Raw genomic sequence first — 23,327 nt, 5'->3', positions numbered from 1 at the left:
GAAAAAAACTACTGGTTCTATGTTTATAACCACATAGGTTTTCTTCCCTCCTCCAGGCCTCTTTCTGTTCATACTATTTTTGTTTGTTTGATTGTTTTTGTTTTTGTCTCTGAACAGAACCTCCAATAGGAGAGTTTTTTTTTCTCTCCTAGACTTCTTTGGCATCTTCTTTCTGGACAGCCTCGTTATTTTGCCTGGCCTGATTAGATCCACATGTATGATTTCGATCTCTCTTGGTCTTCACATCCAGGTTAGATGTAAATATTGTCAAGTTATTCATCCAGTTATAAAAATATGCTCTTTCCTATCTTCCTGCATACCTGTGGCTCTCACCCAAGAAACAGTGATTTTCCAGCATTGCTACTGTACCATTTGCTCACTAGCCTTGACAATATTTCTTCCAAATACTATTGCAGAGATCAATTACTCGGCCTGATGTTGTGAATATGTCCCTCTCTCTTTAAATTTCTGCACTTATTTGCATTCAAGGCCTTTTTATTGTCTATCTCCTCTCTGTTTATCACCTCTTGGTACCTCTCAGCACTGATACATTGACTCTTGCATTCAAAGGTCACACAATAACAGCTTCAGTTGTCCTTACATTTTGAAATATAGCTTTGTGTTCTCTCCGTTTAGCAGGAATTTATTAGTAAAAAGTTCAGACCAGTCTCATTATTCTACAAAAAATAATTTATTTGATATGATACCAGCAATAAGACCTTGACTGTGTTTAGGTGCCTAATTTCTGATCACTAAAAACAATGTCTTCTTCCCATTTTTCTGTCTACAGTCATAGATGCTGTTTCATTTTGCATTGGGGCAGAACCCTTCTTTCTATTTAATGTTCACAAAACTCTAATAATGAGGGTTTGGTAGACAACTGTAGCATCTGGGATTTTTGGTAATACAAATATTAATTACTGATGTAGGAGAATCATTGACATAGATGTATAGTCCTATGCAATATATAAACCACCTAGATAGCACAAGATGCAATTCTGAAAGCAAGGAATTACGTCTTTTATCTATGTCTTTCATATATATGTTTTATATGTGTATCTTTCAAAATAATCTATTGCAAAACGTCTATTTTCAGAATTGCCTAGTAACACCTGAGAAAGCAGATACAGATGACCCTGCAATGAAGCTGTGACCCTATCTGGATTGCAAAATTACATTTGCTTTTTTTTAAAAATAAAATAAAATAAGTTATTAAAACATTTTTTTCAGGTTGATGTGGTATCAACACAATGCTGTTGCTTTGTACAGACAGAGCGTAAATACTACAGAATTCTAAAAGCAGATATTGGAGGAGGCCCACATCCATTTCCCCTAATTTTCCAACATTTGGAACTCAGACTTTGTTGGATCTTGTACCAGAATAATATCACAGCCATTTAATAATACACTACCTATCCTGGAGCTACATTTGTAGGGAATTTCATCTGAACAATGACTACGAACAACTGAAGGATGTGATTAATTATTTCCTAGATATGACTAGATATAGATAAAGTTTTATGACTAATTCTAATATGTTAGATTTGCATAGACCTTTGATCCAAAGAGTAAGGACAGATGTACGACAATGTTTATTGCTGTCGCAGAAATGAGACTGAGAAAATAATTCACTTCCATCTGTTTGGTTCTTTGTAAAATAACACAATGATGTAGGAGATTCAGAAGCAAAGAGCAACCTGTGCAGCTTCACAGAGTAGGCAAATTAAGAGAGATGTTCTGTAACCATGTTGTTTGGTGCAGGAAAAGACATTTTTCAGGCTGCAAGGAAATCACAGAGACTAAGTCAAACTCATTTCACAGGGTTAATCTTGCCTATGTTTTGCTGACTAAATCTTAACTGTCATGTGTGAGCTACTGTTTATGGCTTCCTGTAATAGTCAATGGGTAAAGAGGGGCCTTCAGAAGGCAATTCAATCCACCTGTACACCACATTTGTCCTTGAGCTTAAAGCACAATCTTTTGCACTTCACTACAGGAGAAGATAAATCTAGATGATAAATCTAAAATAGATGCCTATTTTCAGGACATCAAAGTCAGACAAAAATAAATTTCCTACCTACCGGAAGCAGACAATTTAGATTAAATTTTGATCACAAAATCAACAAATACAGTTTCCTCCAGTTTGCTCTTGCTCTGAGTTGTTACTTGCTATATTTAGTGCTTCATACATATTTCATATTAGGTACATGCATGTAATGTTCATTTGGTCCCAGATACTTACATAGTATCACTGCTGTGGGTTAGCAGCCTCATTTGGCGTTGTTCTTTATAATCAGAACAGGCATCTCACCATAATTGAAAACATAACTACTCTACAGCAGAAATCTGTGACTAACCGTGAAGTCATTCAATCGTGTAGCAATGTGTCACTGCACTATAGCCAATTACTTTCTGCCTTCTAACTTTCTGGAAATTATATCTCAACCAGTTAAGTCAATGAGATATGTATGCCTTATAGGCATTATTTTAGATACTTCATTTCATTACTAAACAACCATGAAAAAAACAATTGGATTTCTTTTCAGAGGTCAAATAGGTAGTAAATTCTGTTAATTGGAAGTGTAGCTAAACTTTAAAATCCCAATCCAGAACATCTGTACTACTATGGTGAAGATTTTAAAGGCCACACTCAGCCACAATCTAAGCAGGTGCAATGCTTCCTTGCATATAGAATAACTGGAAATGGTTTTAACAGATGCTGTCAAATATTGTCCTGCCTTTGCAAAAGAACTAAGGGAGTTCATGCTGAAAACCCTGAGGCACATGTGCTAAACAGATTCAGTGAGACTGATGAATAGAATACATTTTCACTTCTGCATGATAGTTTGCAAGATTGTGGTTTCAATTTTTTTTCCCATCTAAACCCATGCAATTTCTCTTTGTTATGGGGCTATATTTAAAGACTTTCTGAAAGAAAAGAAGACTTTCTCTTTTGAAGACTTTCTGAAGACTTTTCTGATTAGTAACTACTGGAAAGTGTCATAATTCCTCTTTTACAAACAGCTTTCCTTTAGCTGATAACCAAAGTTATTTCTTTCATGGCACTAAAGACTTGTTTTGTATGGCCTACAGAAGCCAGTAACAATAAAGGGGAAAACCTCCCTACAAGAAATAGAATACCTTTAATATCTTTTAGGTCTATGTTTATTATCATGTCTGTATCTCTTGCCTCTTTGATTTAACCTTTCTAATAATGAAAGCTAAAGTCCATTAATAAATTCACTGCATGAAGAGACAGAATACAGATTAGTAATTTAATAATACAGATGTCAAAATAAGCATCATCTGATTCAACCTAATGTTTAAGTGTGACTGCTGAATAATATTGTCTTCTATATGAATAAATTATGTAATTTTTGTGGTTTATATTTCAAGTTGTTTTTTTTTTAAATCTTAAAGTAGCAGTTTGTACTGGGAGATGAACAAAATGCTTCAGATAATATCATAATATAATGAAAGCTTTTTCTAAAACCTAAGTTAAGTTTGGGCTACAATACCTTTGAATTCAAAACAGTTCAAAAACTTAAAATGAAAATAAAGGAAACCTATTTCTTTGTGATTTGATCTGAAGAAAAAATAAAATTATGCATCCCATCTCAGTAACAAATTACTCAAAAATCTTTTTGTCAAGGTAACTTCAAGGAAACCAAATTAAGAGAGCGTCGAAATATATGATACCACCCAAATAGTTTGGACGTACTGATTCCATAATGATAAAGTTTAACTGTCTGCACCAATAAAGCTAGATATTGTATCTATTATTTATTGGCTAAATGGTACCAACATTGAAAATCTCAAGAGGGAATTTTGATCACGGTAAAGTACAGGTTAACAACTTTTACAGTTTTTTAGATACTGTAGTCTTTCACCTAATTTCACTTTCAGATGTTTTTGCATTCTTGTATAACACCCAAGTGTATGTATATCCATTTTATCAGTTAGGGAAACAGACACACTGAAAAGCATAACTGGCCTAAGATCAAAAAGATTATAAGAATCAATAGTTTTTTTTTTTAAAGGGGGGGGGGGGGGGGGGGGCATGAATAAACACACAAATTGGCCACAGTCCCTGCTATACTCCAACCATCTGGCAAATTCCCAGCTTCATTACTGCAAGATGCTCAACACGAGATACTCTATCTTCATTCTTCTGGAGGCCTTCACTGACACAAAACTAACCCCATGCACACTCTCTCTGTAGATGTTTGCCAGTAAATAGTTTTTAGAATGGACCAGCAAATTAAACCATCAACCATTTTCCATGACAGAAGACTTAAATGTTTTCAAGTAAGAAGTTACATTAATGGCACATAGTGAAATTACGAAGAACCAGTTACCTTCCAAGTGGAAAGTCTCAAACTCTAGGATCACCAATGACTGTGGTCCCTGATCTATGATGTAACTGCAGTTCAAGTTGTTGTCATACTGACCAGGGTAGTTAGGGGAGACAATAAGACCTTCAGGGCTGGTGAAATTTCTTCCGCATCCTGCAAACAGAAATAAATAAGACATGGTTAAAATCCAGGTGCTAAGCTCATTTCTGTTTGCAGTGGCAAACCCAGTAATGTATGCAGGGTCCTCATCTCTCACTCGGAGGTTGGTCAAAAAGCCGGGGAGAGAAATATACATCATAATGGCAAAAGTAGGTCTTACACAAGCATATAGTAGTGGTTTTGGGAAACACACGGCCTTCCTGCTCCCAGCACTTACAGCCTCACATAGTGTCTTTGTGGGCTGTGAATAAGACCAGACCATAGCCCCTCAGCCAACTCACCAGAAGGACACAACATTGCTGTTCTTACGGGTTTGGAAGCTGCGTATTTCACAGGCCCTGGGTACACACAAACGTAGCTTGACTGGCTGTGGGTGAGAGGGCACATCAGCAATGTTGCCTCATTTGAAACTGCCTGTGTTAGCCCAAGTGGTAGCATTCTTGCTTCAGGGCTGATGGCCAGAAGGATCCAGCCTGTAGCAGGGCCATCTCTGGGCTGTTTTGCTGTACACATAGACAGGCAAGGTTTGCCACCTAGAACTTCTCAAGCACACCATGCTGTTCATTTTCATGGAGCTCACTCTAATCCAAACAACTTTTATATGTCACCAGGGGTTTCTCTTTGTTTTAAGCCTATGGTTTTATTTTATTGAGAATTCTTATCATTATTTTTAATATTATTATTATACTAAACATGTAGCTACAGGCTTAAAATAAAAGAGCCTGGTATACAGTAAAATATTGGTGTAAGTTTAGATACAGGCCTATGAAGCCTGAGATTGACTCCATTAGGAGGTTGCACTTCACTGTTAGTTGTTACTGACAATGTTAGTGCAGACATTATAAAAACAAAAGCCATTTCAGTTCAGGACTCTGTATACTTCCATAGCGTCTTACATTAAGAATTTAATTTCTCATTGTTTTAATCTGAATCAAGCAAAAAGAAAATGTTTCCCTTTGGCAGCATCCTAAAAAAAAAACTAAACAACTAAACAGCCAGTGGCAATTGAGTATTACCTCCTACACTTCCAGTGGGTATGACCCCCACAAAGCACAAGCCATGGGGAAAGTAATGAGAGGCCCACCCAAGAAATGCCACTTGAACTATGTGAAATGCAAACAAAGCAAAGCAAAAGCCTGAACAGCTGTTGAGAAGTCATCTCTCCTCCTGAGAGCAGTTTATGTGAAGAGCATGGGCTACACCATACACAGGAGAAATTACCATAGTGCTCTTTGAAAAGAAGACTAGAGATAAATTTCTAAATGAAGACCAGATCCTTTTTCATTTTTAAAGAAGATTATGGCTTTTGCTTCCAAGTACTTCCATTAAAGAGAAAAAAAATCTCAAAACTTGAAGCCTATTTGTTTCTTTTCAGCACACCGAAAAGGAAAAGATGGCTAAGAATAACTACAGTTAGAGCAGCTTGGAGGATTTTCAGTGAGTCCCAAAACTGGGGCATACAGTGCTGCTGTTCTGCTCAGTAAGGGAATTCTTGTGTTCAAAACCTGGGCAGAGGCTTCAACACCTCCTTGGACTGAGGTCTGACTTGCTCATACAGACCAAACTAATCTGAAATGGAAGATTTTATACCACTTACTGCTTATGAAAGATGCAGAGAAACCATGCCCAGGAGCATCCTGAGATTGAAAAACTGTAGTTATCACATTGCTTGGAGCAACAACAGGGTCAGGAGCTGAACTTCCACATCCTGTGGTTAACAAAGCTTCTTCTTCTTCATCATTTCCTCTCCACACCTGACAAGGCCAGATTTGAAATGGTTTAGTGCTTTCAAAGTCCATGTAGTCTGTGGGAACCCATTACCACGAATTCCATACATAGTTAGTTGTTCTTCCAATAGACTTAAGGTCTTTAATCTCTCACTGAAACTTAGTTGTCTACATTGGATCTATTCAGTCTTTGTTCACTTTACAGTCAGTGGAGACAAAAAGACTTCTCCAAGGAGTGAATCATAAAATAATTTGGGCTGCCATGGATCTCTGAAGGGCATCTGGATGCCGTTTGTCCTATCCCTTCCTGAGAGCAGGGCCAATTTAGGTCAAGTCCACAGAACTAGAGAAAAATATTTTATGCACATCATTACCTACCTCCATTTTGTCTCTGCTATCTCCACACTCTCTATGAGTATGAATATCAGTATAAACCATGAATTATGCAGTCCTTGTGTTATTCATAAGTCAATAAAAAGCAAAGGTAATTTAGAAGCACCAGGAGATCTGGATCCTTATCCTTAATATCTAGTCAAAAATTATTCCAGGTTTTATTATGTTGGATTCACTTGTTCAATGACAAGTATCAAATGATGGAAAGGGTTAAAAATTAAGTATTCACAAAAAATATATAAAAAAAATATTATTTTAAAAAAATATTTCTTCAACTATCAATAGCCAATTTCAACTCAATCAAACTGTGCATTCAAGAAGCACATGAACGTTCAAGTAGTCATTCAAGTGAAACCCACTTCACGTAATTATTTAAACATGTACTTGAGGTTCACAGTTTAAGCCCTGAATTTTGTCATGCACATAAAATGAAGCACAGGCATAAATGTTTGATGTTTCTGAGTGCTTAAATCATTTCCTGAATCAGGATGTTTATTGCCAAGGATTTGAAACTTATGCTTTAAGAAAAAAAGCAGAAGGGATTTACTGTAATAATAAATTTATTTTTCATCAATGTGTTTAAATGTTTTTTGATTGTCTTGTATACCAAAAATATATGAAAAATAAATAATATTTCATTTTTTAATTAATGTGTTTGAAATAAGTCTGACTGGAACTAAAACAACCATATGAAATTCTGATTGCTCTAAGAGATCATCCTATAGAAAGGGTTAGCCAAGGGTTAGTCTGTAAGTGTAAGCATATGAATACCCTCATTCATCTGGCCAGGTGTGAGAGGCAACGGATGCTCACAGGCTTAATACGAACAGTCCATGGCCTGTTCAAGATTTTGCAAAATCACTGTTGATTTGGGATTTCTCTTCTTCAGCTGCTCAGCTTGGAGTGAATGTGAGAAACTTACCCGTGTTCAGCACTTTTACATATCCAGACACCTTCATACATCTCAAAAGGGACATTCAGAAGTAGTGGCGAACATCACCAAAAATTGCAGGTTTGTCTCTAAGGACAAAATCTCTAATTGATATAGTTTTGCCCAGACTATTTAAGACAGTTTAGAAATTTGAATTTAAAGCACCTTTATTGGGTAATATTAAGACTTTTATACTACCAAAACTTTATTGTAATATAGTACAGCGGTTAATCAGTGAAGCAGGCTATGAAAAGCCAAATCTTTTTTTTTTTTTTTTTTTTTTTTTTTTCCTACAACCTTGAAAAATGAGTGCAAGTGAAGTTTGTAAGTTACTAGTTGTGGATCAGATGTAAAGCTGCTCACGTCTTCCTACATGTTGTCAAATTATGTTTGCCCTTTATTGCAAGTGGGAGTTGTACTGCTGTGGAGAAAATGTGCACAAAAACACTGTGAACACATGCCAAATGCCTGAGAAAAAAGTAACAGTGTGAAAAATTCAAAGCATGTCCACTCCATTCTATTGCTTTGAGAACAAGTGGCTCTTGACAACCTATGAAAGATAAAATGCATTCTTTGTTGTTTGAAATAAAATAATAATAATAATAAATAAGGATTAGAACAATCTGGACAGCTTAGAAGTTTTGTAGAAGTATAGTGTCACATTCCTGTTTTATTACTCATCGGAATAATTGAAAAGGTCTTTTCACTGCAGTAAGTTTTCTCATTATTTCCTGTTTCTGAATCAGATGTACTTTTCTCATATTTGTCTTTCTGGGGGCAGTATGTAAGGGGAGGGTTCCCTGCTGGAGGTGGAGCCTCAAGTGCTGCTAAAAATTAAAAACATATACAAGCCTGTTCTCAAAGCTTACAGGAAATTGACTGTATTGGTACAAGGACTCCACTGTAAATTACCTGATTTTTTTTATCTTGACATCTTACGTGACACAATTGTAAAACAAAATTCTGGAATGATGACTTCTTACAGCACCGTGCTGCTGATCTTATGCCAACAATAATTTTACCTTCACATAACTGTTCTGGCAGCTTCCATCACTATCTGGGATCTGGAAGTTATTGTGGAAGTTCATCTCCAAGTGTTTGCTTTCATGCGTAATGATGGTCCACATGCATCTGGTGTTCACAGGAAAGTTTTGAGGCCAGTGAGGAGACTTGATCATACCGCTATCTGAATGAAGGATTCCACCACATCCTGGAAAATGAGCAATGGGTGGGAGAAATGTTCAAATATTTCATGTTGGTGCTCCCAGAGAACTTAGTTTTGAACGGCCACTTACTTCTGAGGCTCTGAGACTGAGAGAGCAAAAGCCCCTGCACCCATTCATACCCTTCTTTTGATTAATTTCCCTTCTCCCTACCCTGCAGCAGGGAGGGTACTACACTCCAGAAAAGGTCTTCTTGCACTTCACTTTCTTTTCTTCACAAGTTCTTTCTCCCTGCCATTTTATACCCTTTTGCTCTGGTCCATCAATATGCCCCTGACAATGAGATGTGTGTATTGCTCACGTAAAGGGTAAGCATTACTGAGGAGCTTCTCCTGAGACTATGCTGGTTCCCCCCTGCACAACACAGCATGAGCATCATGACTGACAGCCATTCATAAAACTACCCTGGGGGGAAAGTAAAATATACTGCCAAATTCTTCATTTTCTCACTCCACAAAATGTGAATATTGCAGTTCCACATGTGAATCTACTCAAGCTACATCTGTTCACCCAGAGCAAAATAGTGACTTCTCCCCAGCCCAAGCAGCCCTGTGGATCTCAGTAGGATTATGGAGAGGGCTAAAAAACATGCCTTTAAAAATTGTTAACAGATCCATTTATAAAGGGGAATAGCTGGTCATGTCTCTGTGGCAGCTCATGTTCTTATACGTAATAAGTTCAGTTAATTTGAAACATGCTTGCAAATACCCTGCCATAAAGAATAATTTACTAGAGCAATGTGTACAGTACAAGCAACCCATTATTTCAGAAATGATATAGGAAAAGCATGAATAAAGAAAAAAAAAAAAAAAGCTTTTTAATCTACCTCCCCCCCCCCCCCCCAATTTAAAAATATGTATTAGCTTTAAAATATTTTATTTTTCATTCTTCTGTGTTAGATAGTGGCAATTGTGCTTAGAAGGATATGAAGCCAAGTTTTGCTCACAGATGTAAAATGTAAACCCCCAGTTTCTTAGTGGACAAATAAGAAGAAAGCTAAGAGAAGGAAACAAGGTATGTTAAAAAAAAAAAAAATAGAAATCTTGGAAATCTCAGAGAGAATACCAACTATGCACATAGTATATGCATGCTATGGCCTATCACATCATTGAAGAGTGACCCTCCTTTTACATGAAATCCCAGTGACAACATGGAAGTGTCAAAACCTGCTTAGGTGACAGTGTATATTCATGCAAGCACAAACTATTAATACATTTAAGAAGACACTCTCTCACACCAGGAAGTTACCAATATTCAGTTCAGGAATTTTAATCAGCTGTGTGTACTGCTAGATAATTAACTGATGGAAAGTTGCTCAGCATCAGCCAGAAGGATTACAGCTGGAGGTGACAGCAGTGAATGCACTGCCTGCTCTGTGCTGAAGTAGGATGATGCCATGAATTCTGCCCTGCCACCAGCCAGCAAATCTACACTTGCAGTTAGCCACCTCCTGAAGGACAGTGTGCAGATGGTGAACTACCTTATATATATATATATATATATTTTAATCCAAAGAGATGATAATTTCAATAGAGGGAAGGTAGCACCTTGAAATGTACCCATTTAATCCTGCATGCATACCATCTTCAAAAGAGTACCACCATCTCCACTACAGTACAACAGTTTTAAGGTTGCTGAGTCCTATGTGCTCTTTGAGAAGTTCTGTCTGGCTCTCTGTTTTGAAACTCACTTCTTTCTAGTTTTAGGTGTTTAAATCAAATCACACAGTGAAACAAATATTATTTGAGAAATGAAATGTCTTATAGTTACTGATAATAGATACCACTGCTAGGAGGATAATGAGCATGGTATCAATTTACAGACATCAAGAATTGCCCGTAGAAGGCTTAAAAAGTACAAAATCTTTCCAAATTTTATTTCATTGTGTGAGATCAGACAACACTGGTTTAATACTTGACTTTTATAGTACTGGCTTCTCTCAGAAATGCTGAAGATATTGACAGGTACTCTTTTTGTTCTGGAATATAAACTTTGTTCTGGAATATAAGGAGGAAGAATCCTGTTTCATTTTATAGTTGAAAAGTGCTGAGTAGATATGATGTACTGCAGTGTTAGACCAGACAAAACAGAACAGTTTTTCTCTTACCTAGAGATTCTGCTGTCCATGTTGCATAAAAGCCACCTCCTTGAATTGAGTGGTCAGAGTTAAAGATAACAACTAACTTGCTGGAACCAGACCGAATGGTCCCAGGGGACGTGTTTCCACAATATTTTCCTATGGCAGGAGAGCCAGGAGAGCCGCCATTCAGGATAGTTACAGAGTCCCACTTACAAAGTGAATGATTTTCAACGTGGAAGGCTGTAAAAGTAAGCTGCAACACACAAAAGCAACATTCAGGGCCTAGCACCAGCCACACGGGTGGAGAGGTTAGAACAGTTCCAGCCAGCTCCCATAGCGATCCTAGCACAGTGATTTCTGGGTATGATCAGAGATCTGACCCTGACTTCACTTTCCTTTCCTGCAAGTGTTGAGTGGAGTCTTGCTGCTATAAGTAACAGCAGCTACTTAGCACGAAGGCAGAAATGAAAGAGAAACACTCAGGTTCAAAATTGGCAATACTGAGATTTAACCATATGGTTGAAGTTGAGTGTGTTTCAGAACTGTCATGAATACGTACAAGTGTTGAACTGGACTCCTGCTCTCACGGCTTCTCATTATGGAATTATAAGTAGCTATGTAAGCAGGAAGATAAGCTTTTTTTTTTTTTTCCCTCATATTATTTTGCATCAGAATACTTAACAGTTGCTAAAAATAATGTTAGTTGCTATTAAATCTGAGAGAAATATTTGCATGGTTGGTTCCTGTGGGCCTCACTGCATCACACAAATAGACTGGGCTGGAGAGGCAGCTACTGCCCCTATCTCCTTCCCACACCGATAATATTTGTCCTTGGAGTGATATGACCACAGGTGGGATTTCCAGTTCACAGATTTAGGTTGCCAATCCAGTAGACTCCTGGATTTGCTGATGTTGTAATATTGATGTTCACTAATGACTGCCTGGCCCTCTTCCAATTAGTATTTTTTTGCCAGTTCCAGGATTGGGATCTTCGTGGAAAAGTTTAGCAAATACATAGCACGTCTTCTAGTAACTTTTATGTCTATTCTTTCCCAAAAGAGCTCTACCTGAGGCAAAGACCAAATACAAATTTAGCTCAAATGGTTTAAGTTTGCAACTTTACCAGCAACTGAAACTGATAGCTTATACCAGAAAAGGTTAGTCTGCCTTCACTGAGGGGTCTGCTACTCAGTCTTTTGAAATCAGAAATTTAAGATTAGTTCTGCTTTAAAGAATTTTCTGGATCAAATAGAACTTTTGTGTTCTACTAAGATCTTCCTGTATTCCCTATAAATAAGCAAATACCTATTCAGTTATCAAAATATCATGCAACAGAACAATTAGGACTACGGATTTGCACGTCAAAGAAATTCCTTTGTAGTTGTAAATAAAGAAAACTGACAGGGAAAATAGTGAAAATCTGCAATGTGTTTTTCCAAAATTGCTTTTCAGATTTTTTTTTTATTTTTGCCTAGACCTCAAATATCACTATAGAGTTGTTTTCCAAAGGATAAGTCAAATAATTCAGTAAGTGAAGTTTAGCAGTGCTTTAAAGGTGCTCAGATTGGTCTCTCAGCAGCATGGCTCAAGGAAGTGGCACCTCAGGCAGCTCATTTTTAGTTATTAGGATATAAGGGTGCTGTCTCATTGATGTAAGTTGTACAAGCAATCATATTATCTTCTAGACTTGCCATTGAGACCCAGAAGTAACTTTCCAATGCCTTGTAACTATCCTGCAGAAATGCAAAAACATCATGCCTCAGGTTATTCTCATGATAGTGAGAATACCCATGTGCATCTAATAACATGAGTTATTTTAATTTTCTTATACATAGAAAGTCATAGTTTTAAAGTAGAAATCATTGTTATGGCTTGAGGTTAAATTGGATAGGGATCTTTCTATTTTGCCAAAAGCACAATCTAGGTTGGTTGCTTTGTTTCTCCCTCTTCCTTAGATAAGGCTGATGGGGAGATTTTTAATTCTTTCACATTTCTTATTTTTCAAATTGCTTTGAACCTCTTCCTCAAGATTCAGAGGGTGCTTCTCACGTTTCCATCTGCACACACAATCATGGCATTTTTACTCACAGTGATGGTTGCACCTTCAGGAGCTTCCAACAGCCAGGAGCAGTGATTCAGGTTGCTGTAAGGCTCTGGGTAGTTAGGACTTGATATAACTCCCCTTTCACCTGACTGTATACCACCACAAGCTGAAGAAAAAAAATAAACTTTCAATACACTTTAGGAACTGACAGCCACAAGGAAAATGACTAGAATATTATTCAGCTTGAAACAGTACTAAAATATATTTAAGTTGGACTGATATAGGCAAGAATGAAAAAATTATCAGGGAAAGTCCAAGTCTTAAAACCTTTGACATTGAATAACTGAGTAAACAGATGGAATGACCTAGTGAGTCCATATTTTTTTTTTTTCTGACACTTAATATAGCTCTGCAAAACCTTTGCCAATTAACATGTTCAGCTGCTTCTTCTGCCATATCTTCCATTCATTTATCTCAGACTCCTAAGCAAACTGGTGCCATTCTTGGACCAACACAATCAAATGAAAAAGTTGCTGATGTGTCTAGATAAGCACCAAGGCTAAATTCAGCTGTGACAGGAAGAATAGTTGTGCTGGCCTGTACATGGTAAAGTGGTGTAATTTGCACTGATATGGCTCTAAGTGGATTTCAAAATGAGTGCAAAGGTTTGAGCAGCAGAGTGCATCTCAGCCATGCTAGCAGTCTGGAGCCTGTTTGAAGTAAGTCAAACTTGGCTGGTGTTACCTGCTACATCCCTATTCCCAAGAGCAACCAGCTGTTCTGAGTGTTACAGTACATTGCAAAAACTCAACTGTGGTTCAGGGAATGGGAACAGAGAGACAGAAAATAAATCCGAAAGTTAATTGCTAGCATATGTTTGCTTTAGACGGATATAAATAGTGGCAGGAACTGTGTACCTTCTGAGGTCCTCTTTGAGAGCTGATCCCATAGTATGAATTCTCAGTGTCACCAAATGAATGCCAGCATTCCCCAGTAGTGCCTCAGTCATCAAGGGCAATAGTCTATCGAGCCATTTACCTTCAAACGTGTAGTGGGCCCAGAATCCTTTATCTTCTGTGTTTTCATCACTTATAAAGTGTACCCAAATCCGGGGGGCAGCTATTACTAGTGGCACTGATGGTGCAGCCTGACCACAGAGTTTGGCTATTAGCTCTCCATCAGCATCCCCTGAGCAAAGAAAGAAAACAAATAGACTTTTCAAATCCTAAAATGGCTACAACAATGTAAAAGAATACTTAGGGGAAACATGCATTTCATTTCAGCTAGAAAACAAAGAAAAGTATATATCACATAATACTATCTGATTGTTACGTGTATGGGTGGAGTGCTGCCGTTCATTGATGGCATCTAAATCTCTTCATTGAGGGTGCTCTCTCCAATGCTGTATTAATTATCCTTCTAATACCGTGGGCTGCTTCTCTCCTCTCCCTGACATCCTGCACAGCTTTGCTTAACATGACCCATCAGACCTGAAAACACAGCAACTGATCTACAGCAGTTTTGGGGCAGAATGATGGAAAGAGCTGGCCCAAAGACCTAATTGCATGGAAGCCTATCGAGCCTATGTTCATGGCATTCTCATTAAGGTCAACACAGATTTTGAGCTTTCTACTGTGTAGAGATGTGCTTCATCCCTGACAAGCTGTCACTGTTTTATTAGTCATGGACATCTCTTTCCCAGGGAGCTGTACACACTATTCTGTGTATGGCAAAAAAAAAAAAAAGCCGGCATTTGCTCAAATCATTGAAACCTAAAGGAAAGCATAACACACAGAGTTGCGCTTCTGTGATGCTGTATGTTTTTTCATGCTGCTGTAAGCTCTTACTCCATCATGTTGGTAGAAGTATCAGTTTCTGTTTATCACTGACATAGGCTCAGGAGAAGGAAAATAAGTGTAATAGTGCTCCTCAAGACATGCAGGCAATGCCATTCCTAAATCTGTTTGTCTAGTATTTGCAGTGTGCTAGTCTTAAAAGTGTATCTCTGTTCAAAAGCAACTTCTAGCTCCATGCTGAGAATCAGGCTGTTCTTGCAAAGAAGGCAGGAGACCAGGAAGGAGAAATTTTGGGCACTCTTCTAAGCTTGAGCATGATTCTTCCAAGTAACATGGCTGAATAGCTTCATCCTTCAGTCATATACAGTGACACAGCCCACCATTTGAAATGCCTTGAGCCCCGGGGATAAAGGATGACATATAAGGGAATACTATTAAAGAAAATTACACAGAGAAGTGGTGAAACCTATCTTGTTAATGTGTACTAAAAATGATACTGAGCTGTACAAGCAGAAGACATTCACGGTAAAATATGGGTTGGGAAAAAAATATAACTACTTTGAGCATTAAGAGATGAAGTGTACTTTTTCTCTTTTGCACTTTGATGACTTTTGGGAAGTGACTACATGACTTGTGTGACCAAGGTTATTCAGTTTGTAGAGTGTGACAGTATCAACACCAACTACTGCTTTCACAAATAGCTAGTCGGCCACAGATGTAGACTATTGATAAAGTGTCAATAGAAGACCCAGTTGTGCCACAGGATTGGTTTCAAACTGAAAGGAATGGTCTGAAAGACAAAATTAAAAAATCTTCTGCAAAAGCCAAAGAACTCTCTCTTGAACCCAACAGTTAGGTGCATATGTAGCTGTGGCAGTATGTTCAGCTGTAGTAGTACCATGTGCAAACTACATATGGATGATAACCTAACTTCATATAAAGCTTTACCCTAAGAAATTTGAAATATTTGTTTTCTTTTTTTGGTTTAAATATTTCTCAGTGAATACATAGTCAATTTTGTCCTTCCCTCCCATTCCCATGCAGTACAATTAAGTGTGTTGTATAGGTAATTAAAAAGAGTTTTACACATCTCAGCTTCATATAGGTTTCCCAGTTAACTTCCTGCTGAATTGGACCTTTCCCCAAATTCACATCTGCTGTGCTGGGAGTCTCAAACAGCACCTATCTGAGTTTACTGATATTCTGCACCATCTGTATCTCATTGCTTACTGCAAGTCACTTGTCATCACACAGAGCAGTATCAGGGCATTCTGCCTATGACATGAGGCTGCTCTTGGGAAATTGCAGTTCCATTAGTGTGGCCAAAATGTGCACTACTATTTAGAAGACAAAACTGCACAGCAAAATAAGACTGCCTTTTTTCTTCTTTCTTTTGACTGTATTGCCTGACGGCCTATGGTTCACAATAAAGTGAGGGTAGTGGGAACAGGTGAGTAAATAATCAGATATATTTTATTAAAAGTTCTTCTGAGTTTTCTTTTGATTATTTCCCAGTTCCAGTGCATATGTGGGAGGGAATTGTTAGGCTATGCAGCAATGCATGCTTTGGCTCTGCACATGACAAAACTATGTGATGCAACCAAGTACTCACATTCTAATGAATGTATATGAGTATGTAACAGATTCTTGCTCTCAAACCCCCACCTTTCAGAAGCAATTTCCTGGTAAACTAGAACCTGCTCTCACTGGGACTTTCCGATTCATACTTTCAGTGAAGAAGACAGCTGGAGCTTTCATACTACACTTGGCATTAGCTGAGCAATTTTCATATGACATTTCCAGTTGCTTGTTATTGCAGATAGCTATAGATTCTCGGACATGCACAGATATTACTGGTGCATTAATCATGTGATTGCTCTTACTTTTAAATGCTTCATTCTGTATTTTGTGATCCAGTATCACAGGAAATAGGAATTTGTTTTTGGAGAATCATCTTATAGATTACAAAAGTGGGGAATGCAGAACATATGAATAATTAAAGCATTCTTTAACCCACTACTGCTGTCCTTGGAGATATCTTAGGAACAGGGAGAGAATGGGCTGTAGATGAAATAAATTGTTGTTATGACTTCTGCCTGACTACGTTCTTTCAAGGGATTTGAGGTGAAATTCATATTGTCCCTTGTAAAGAGAGAGTCAGGTATGTATTGCAATCCCCACAGATCAATTTATACCCCAAAGATTTATGCCCCAGTTTTGCACTTTCTCCCCTGAAAGAGCGACCAGATCTGTGCACTGATTGCAATGTCAGTAAAATCCAACCCCTGAGCTAAGAGACAACATGGAAGGCATGCATATGGATACCTTTTCAAATGGACAGATCATAGAATCATAGAATATCCCGAGTTGGAAGGGACTCATAAGGATCATCAAGTCCAACTCCTCGCACCGCACAGGTCTACCCAAAAGTTTAGACCATGTGACTATGTGCACAGTCCAATCTCTTCTTAAATTCAGACAGGCTTGGTGCAGTGACTACTTCACTGGGGAGCCTGTTCCAGTGCGCAACCACCCTCTCTCAGTGAAGAACCTCCTCCTGATGTCTAGTGTAAACTTCCCCTGCCTCAGCTTGACCCCCTTCCCGTGTGTCCTATCACTGGTGTTTATGGAGAATAGGTCACCGGCCTCTCCACTCCCCCTTGCGAGGAAGTTGTAGACCGCGATGAGGTCCCCCCTCAGCCTCCTCTTCTCCAGGCTGTACAGGCCCAGTGACCTCAGCCACTCCTCATAAGTCTTCCCCTCCAGGCCCTTCACCATCTTCATCGCCCTCCTCTGGACACTCTCCAACAGTTTAATGTCCTTTTTGTACTGTGGTGCCCAGAACTGCACACAGGACTCGAGGTGAGGCTGCACTAGCGCGGAGTAGAGCGGGATGATCACTTCCCTTGACAGACTAGCAATGCCATGCTTGATGCACCCCAGGATACGGTTGGCCCTCCTGGCTGCCAGGGCACACTGCTGGCTCATATTCAACTTGGTGTCAACCACAAGATCCAGATCCCTCTCTGTGGGGCTGCTCTCCAGTGTCTTGTTGCCCAGTCTGTATGTACAGCCAGGGTTGCTGCGTCCCAGGTGCAGGACCTGGCACATGCTTTTGTTAAACTTCATGTGGCTGGTGATTGCCCAGCTCCAATCTGTCCAGATCTCTCTGCAAGGCCTTTCCACCCTCATCCAAGTCCACAACTCCTCCAAGTTTGGTGTCATAGGCAAATTTGCTCAAAACACCTAGTCCTACATCCAAATCTTTTATAAAGACATTGAAGAGGACTGGTCCTAAAATAGAGCCTTGAGGGACCTCACTAGTGACCATCCACCAGCCTGATGCAGCCCCATTTACCACAACCCTTTGAGCCTTGCCCATCAGCCAATTGCTCACCTATCATATGATGTTTTTAAGTTGTATGCTGGACGTTTTGTCCAGATCCTACAACAATCAGCCTCTGCAAATATATGTGAATATAAATATTTATAATTAAATAATATTTACAAATATAAATATCTTCATAAATAAATATATATGAACAAACACATTTGCACAACCACAGTCTTGATAAGCTTAATCCGTTCTGCTGCTGAACATACAAACCTATTCGTAACTCTATGTAGTCATACTGGCAGTCCTGGTGATGTTCCAGGTGGAAATCCTCAAAAGAGATATATATGGATGAATTGTGATGGGAGGGGTTTTCAATGGTCCATTCACAGTTCAGTTTGTTTGTGTAATTCTTGACACCATCATAACCAGGAGAAGAGAAATTCCCACCTGTATATGCCATCAGAGTTCCACCACACACTGCAGAAACAATATAATTTATTTTAAAATAGTAACAATTCTTATACAAATGGAACTCCTGTTCCTGTTCATTTTGATATGCAAGGACATGTACTGGACATGGACATGTACTGGACATGCAAGGACATATCAGCAAGGACATGTACTGATTAGATCAAAAGTTATTCTACTGTCTTCCCTTTTTATAATTTACTGCAGCATACAAGAGAATTCGTGCCTAGCATCCTGGAAATTATTGGCAAGTATTTAAAAACACATATAAAATGAAGAAATAAAGATTATTCGTAGTACCAAAATATTTCAACAGCACCATCAATACAAGTATTATTTAACTTTCTGAAAAAATCCCATCGCAGCTCCAATTAAATATTGCTCAGCCCTACCCATTACCTAATTATAAACTCAAAAGAATATTTTTTTCTGGAAAATACCCTCAAGAATAGTACACTCATGCTACAGTAGGATGCATGAGAGGGGAACAAATCAAGTTTGAAAGACTCAAGATCGTAGTAGTAGGGCTCTGCCAACTATATCCTCCCTGGTGGATGAGCTTGCAAAAGTAGGTTAGCAACACTCTTTCACAAGTTACAGTAAATTATTTACCCCCCTGAGTAATAGGAAACACTTGAATTATTCAAGTTGTCTATGGCACTATGCCTTCTGGATCTCCTCATGGAATAAACCCACTTCAGTCCATCTCTTACTAAAGACTAAGAACAAAACAATAAATCAGCATTAAGAGTAAGGACTGTGATCCATAACAGAGGTTGTTCTTTTCATTTGAATTCCCTAACTCCAAGAGATTTCCCATTTTTTCAAGTCCTTTCACCTAATTAAAGATGTGACATACTCCTATCTGGCAACGTAAGAGAGAGAAAAAGATATCAGAGATCTGTTAGCTGCCTAGGTCATTTTTTTGATATGCACCAATACTTTAGCTATGAAATGACTCACCAAAGATCAATCATTTAATTAATTTAATTCAAACATGTATACTACCTGCATCTTCACTAGATGTGTATGAGACACTGAATCCTCTGGTTGCATGAGACATATCTGTCACCAAAATGACTTTCATAGTGTTTCCAGAGGATTTCACCTCAGTGCCTGGATTTACTTCACCACACAGCTTCACCAGCTGGGGAGAGTTCTGTCTGAGGCCATTGTAAACCTGTTGGGTTAAAATAACTCTTCTGAGAACAAAATACATTCTTATGAACATCTGCTGTATCATATAACACTGCTTTACCCTTTTAATATAAGGTTCATTAACATCTCTTATAGCAGGTTAGTTCCCAGATCTACTCAAAACACTGAAACAATCTTCCACTGACTTGAGTAGATGAGAGGTTGAAGTCAAACTTCAAAAATACATTGCTTATTTTGACAAAACACAAATATACTCCCTCTCTCTCTTTCATCCAAAAAATGAAACAGTTTGATGGGGAAATAATACAGTATTTTACCTCAATATTTAGAGCTTCAATCACTTAATAGTGCAAGCTACTAATCATATTATTTCAATTTCAAGTGATCATCTTTGTATTCCTTTTAAAACAAATATCATCTTTATCAAAAACTTTCCACCAAAATATTCAGTGCTAGTGGACATTTTTTATTAATTCAAACATTTCACTTTTTGATGATCCAGATGTAATGATGCAATTTACACAGTTTCTTTCACACAGCTTTTAGCCTAGGAGTTAATTTCATTCTTTCTACTAAAATCTCAGCAGCCAAAGCACAAAAGACATTTTGTACTGAGATTTGGAAAAAATTAGAGAGCTCAAGGCACACACACACACAAAAAAAGGCTGGCAGGACAGATCTTTCTTTAAGAGATCATTACTTCATTAATCAATATAAAAACCAGCTCCCTGTGGTCTATCTAAAAGCATCTGTAGAGGAAAACAAGGGCATGATCACCTGCAAATCACAATGGAGAGCTACCACCCCCTCACATTTGTACATGAGCTAGCTTCTGATCATGCTAAAGCTAATTCCATCACTACTAACCTGGGAAAATAAACAATATGTGCTGGTAGGACCCAGGATACAGATAATATTTAGGAACTCTGCCTTGCTGGGGGAAACGGGCTAAGGAGGAGATGGACTCATTATGACTTTTCCCTTAGTCTTCAGAGCATCACACTTCACAGTACTGTCTCCCGTTCCTGCAGTTTTCATAGACAAGTCATATTTCTGAGGCATTTATACATCTGACCAGGCCCAGTTCAGTGTGTCAGGCTTGAAATTCTTTTTGTATTAAATAGAAATCAGAAATAACCATGCTAAAATAACTAAAGCATATATTTTTGAAGATGGAAGGTGATAAAGAGGTTGAATTTCCTGGAATTTCCCTATCTATTTTCCAGGATATAAAAAGTCCAAAACATTGTTAGCCATTTGTTGCAAACTTTGGCTGCCCCTCTCCGCAACCTACCTACCTACCTACCTACCTACCTACCTACCTACCTACCTACCTTCCTTCCTTCCTTCCTTTCTTTTTCTCTCTCTTTCTCTCTCTCTTTCTCTCTTTCTTTCTCTCTTTCTTTCTCTCTTTCTTTTTATTTTTTAATTAACAACAGTAAGTAGCAACAGCAATAACTTCAAAGTCAAAAGAGACCTGGAACTGACTGATGGACTTTGTGTCCACAGAGAGGAAACACTGAAGGCTTTCAAAAAACCCCACTGCTTTTTCCCGTAATTAATAAAGAGTGAATTCCAAAGATTTCTATAGGAAAAGGTCCTTATATTTATGTATATATATATGTACACACACACACACTCACACACTATGGAGATGGGAGGACAAAAGTATTAATGAGACCTGGATGCTAAAGGCTGACAGAGAGGAATGTGAGCAAGTTAGGGCTGTGTTATGAGAAACTTGCAGATCCCACAGTGGACATATCTGGATGTCCCTAAGAGACTGGAATAGCCGGAGGTGCCTCTACCCACTGTTAAATTAATGAAGTTGAAGCCTGATCCTTCAAGTCCTCCCCTCTGGCTGGCCCATGAATTCCACAATGTCCATACTTTAAAACAAACAAATGAGTCTAGACACCCTGCAGAACTAACTTTCTCTCTTTTATCTGTTTCCCCTGGATGAAATCAGAATTTGTTGTAAAATCAGATAAATTACCTTTCAGCTATATTATGTCCATTAATGCTCTGTAAAGTGATTAGGAAGAGCATTTTCTGCCTTCAGACACAATACTCACAGCCATATAATCTGATGAGCACCTCCAGTGTTCTTCAGTCTTCATATCATTAATGGTTAGGGTGACACGTCGCCCTTCTTCCACTATGATCCTCCATTCACACACTCGATTATGCGGGTATAGGTTGGGATAGTTGGGGGAAGTAAATGTTCCAACAGGGGCAGTAAAATCCCCACCACATTCTGAAATACCCAAATGTTAGGACAATTCTTAGAGTAAGGCATTGCTTATAGAGTTTAAAAGAAAAAAAGAAAAAAACAAAACAAAACAAAACAAAACAAAACAAAAAAACACCACCACCACCAACAATAAACACAGTAATAATGCAAAAAAAAAAAAAGATACTGAGAGCTTGATTCGATATGCCTGTCCTGTCCATATGTTTTTCTAATCAGCTGAGCTCCTGCCGGTCTTTACCATTCAGCCATAAAAGAAGTTGAATGATAATAGACCATAGCAGATCCAATTATTAACATGCCTTTCTCTGAAGGGTTTATGCCAGAATTCAGAAGGCTGAGTGACCCACAGGCTTTGATGTCAAGCAATACAAGCCTCTCACTGTGGCAGGATTGAGACATTTCTGCCTTCAAGATGACTGCGCAGGGCCTGAGAGTGAGTAATAATGGAAGGATGGATTTTTCCACTGCTGGTTAACAGAGGTAGAGAAAAAGCCATCAAGGACTTAAAGAAACACTTTTTCAGTACAGCTATTTTTTATTATTATTATTTTTTTATTATTTTTTTCCCGTCTTTGTTATAAATATCAAATTTCACTCTAATGAAAGAACATTAAAGGTCTTGGGTATATAGTGCATTTTCCTTCTGATATTAATGGTGTAAGCTTACCAATTTATTCTTTGTTTCTTCTTAAAATACAGAGATAGCTTAATGGAGTGCAGTGGGAGAGTTAGTCCCTTTCCTCACACTCACAAAGTCCTACAGAATCGTCTAATCTCTGTATCCACCTGCATTCCATTTTTGCTCATACAGTTTCTCTTCTGTGATTGCATAACAGGGTCCTGAGAGTGAAATAACATTCCTTTGGAGATTGTTTCCTCCTCTGTTATTTTATTGCAAAGATGAAGGATACAAAAGCTTTCATCTGAGCTTTTTAATGAGCTGGAAAGAGTTAAAAAGGGATGGCTGACCACTACTGCAAATAATTTTTTTTAAATTAGCTAGATTCTGCCAGGACAAGCATTGCAAGGACACTCAAGAATATGTATAAGAGAAGTGAGAAACAGGAATTGAACTTTATCATTAGTCCTGGTGAAGTCATTGTGTTTAGGACAAGAGGCAATGGACACTGTGAGGGTTGGTGAACATTTGAATAGGTTGTCCAGAAAGGTTTTGGAGTGTCCATCCCTGAAGACATTCAAAACTCAACTGTCCACAGTCCTAGGCAACGTACTCTATCTGACCCTGTGTGAGCAGGATGGCTGGACTCTCCAGAGGTCCCTTCCAACTTTAATGCCTCTGCAGTTTTTTGATTCTTTTTATCCCATCATCATCACTGATGTTAAGCCTGGAAATAACTTTTTCTTAGAAAGGCAAAATCTCCGGGGAAAACAATCTGGTGTG

At 38.3% G+C, this 23,327-nt stretch overlaps 1 protein-coding gene across 1 annotated transcript in view; it reads right to left on the bottom strand.

Moving 5' to 3' along the window:
- Positions 1-23,327, bottom strand: part of CUBN (cubilin) — a 141,638-nt gene that overhangs the window by 21,428 nt on the left and 96,883 nt on the right. The window contains exons 48-56 of the mRNA XM_035316223.1: positions 21,747-21,928; positions 19,522-19,693; positions 18,316-18,522; positions 13,951-14,100; positions 12,957-13,078; positions 10,896-11,121; positions 8,588-8,775; positions 6,112-6,268; positions 4,359-4,508 (exon numbers count right to left, since the gene is read on the bottom strand). Of these exons, the coding sequence (XP_035172114.1) occupies positions 4,359-4,508; positions 6,112-6,268; positions 8,588-8,775; positions 10,896-11,121; positions 12,957-13,078; positions 13,951-14,100; positions 18,316-18,522; positions 19,522-19,693; positions 21,747-21,928 (1,554 nt within the window). The remainder of the gene's footprint in view (positions 1-4,358; positions 4,509-6,111; positions 6,269-8,587; positions 8,776-10,895; positions 11,122-12,956; positions 13,079-13,950; positions 14,101-18,315; positions 18,523-19,521; positions 19,694-21,746; positions 21,929-23,327) is intronic.

This window comes from Oxyura jamaicensis, chromosome 2 (assembly GCF_011077185.1).
Source record: "Oxyura jamaicensis isolate SHBP4307 breed ruddy duck chromosome 2, BPBGC_Ojam_1.0, whole genome shotgun sequence".
NCBI lineage: Eukaryota > Metazoa > Chordata > Aves > Anseriformes > Anatidae > Oxyura > Oxyura jamaicensis.
The sequence above is the reverse complement of the archived record's forward strand: the minus strand, read 5'-3'. Positions and strand labels throughout refer to the sequence as shown.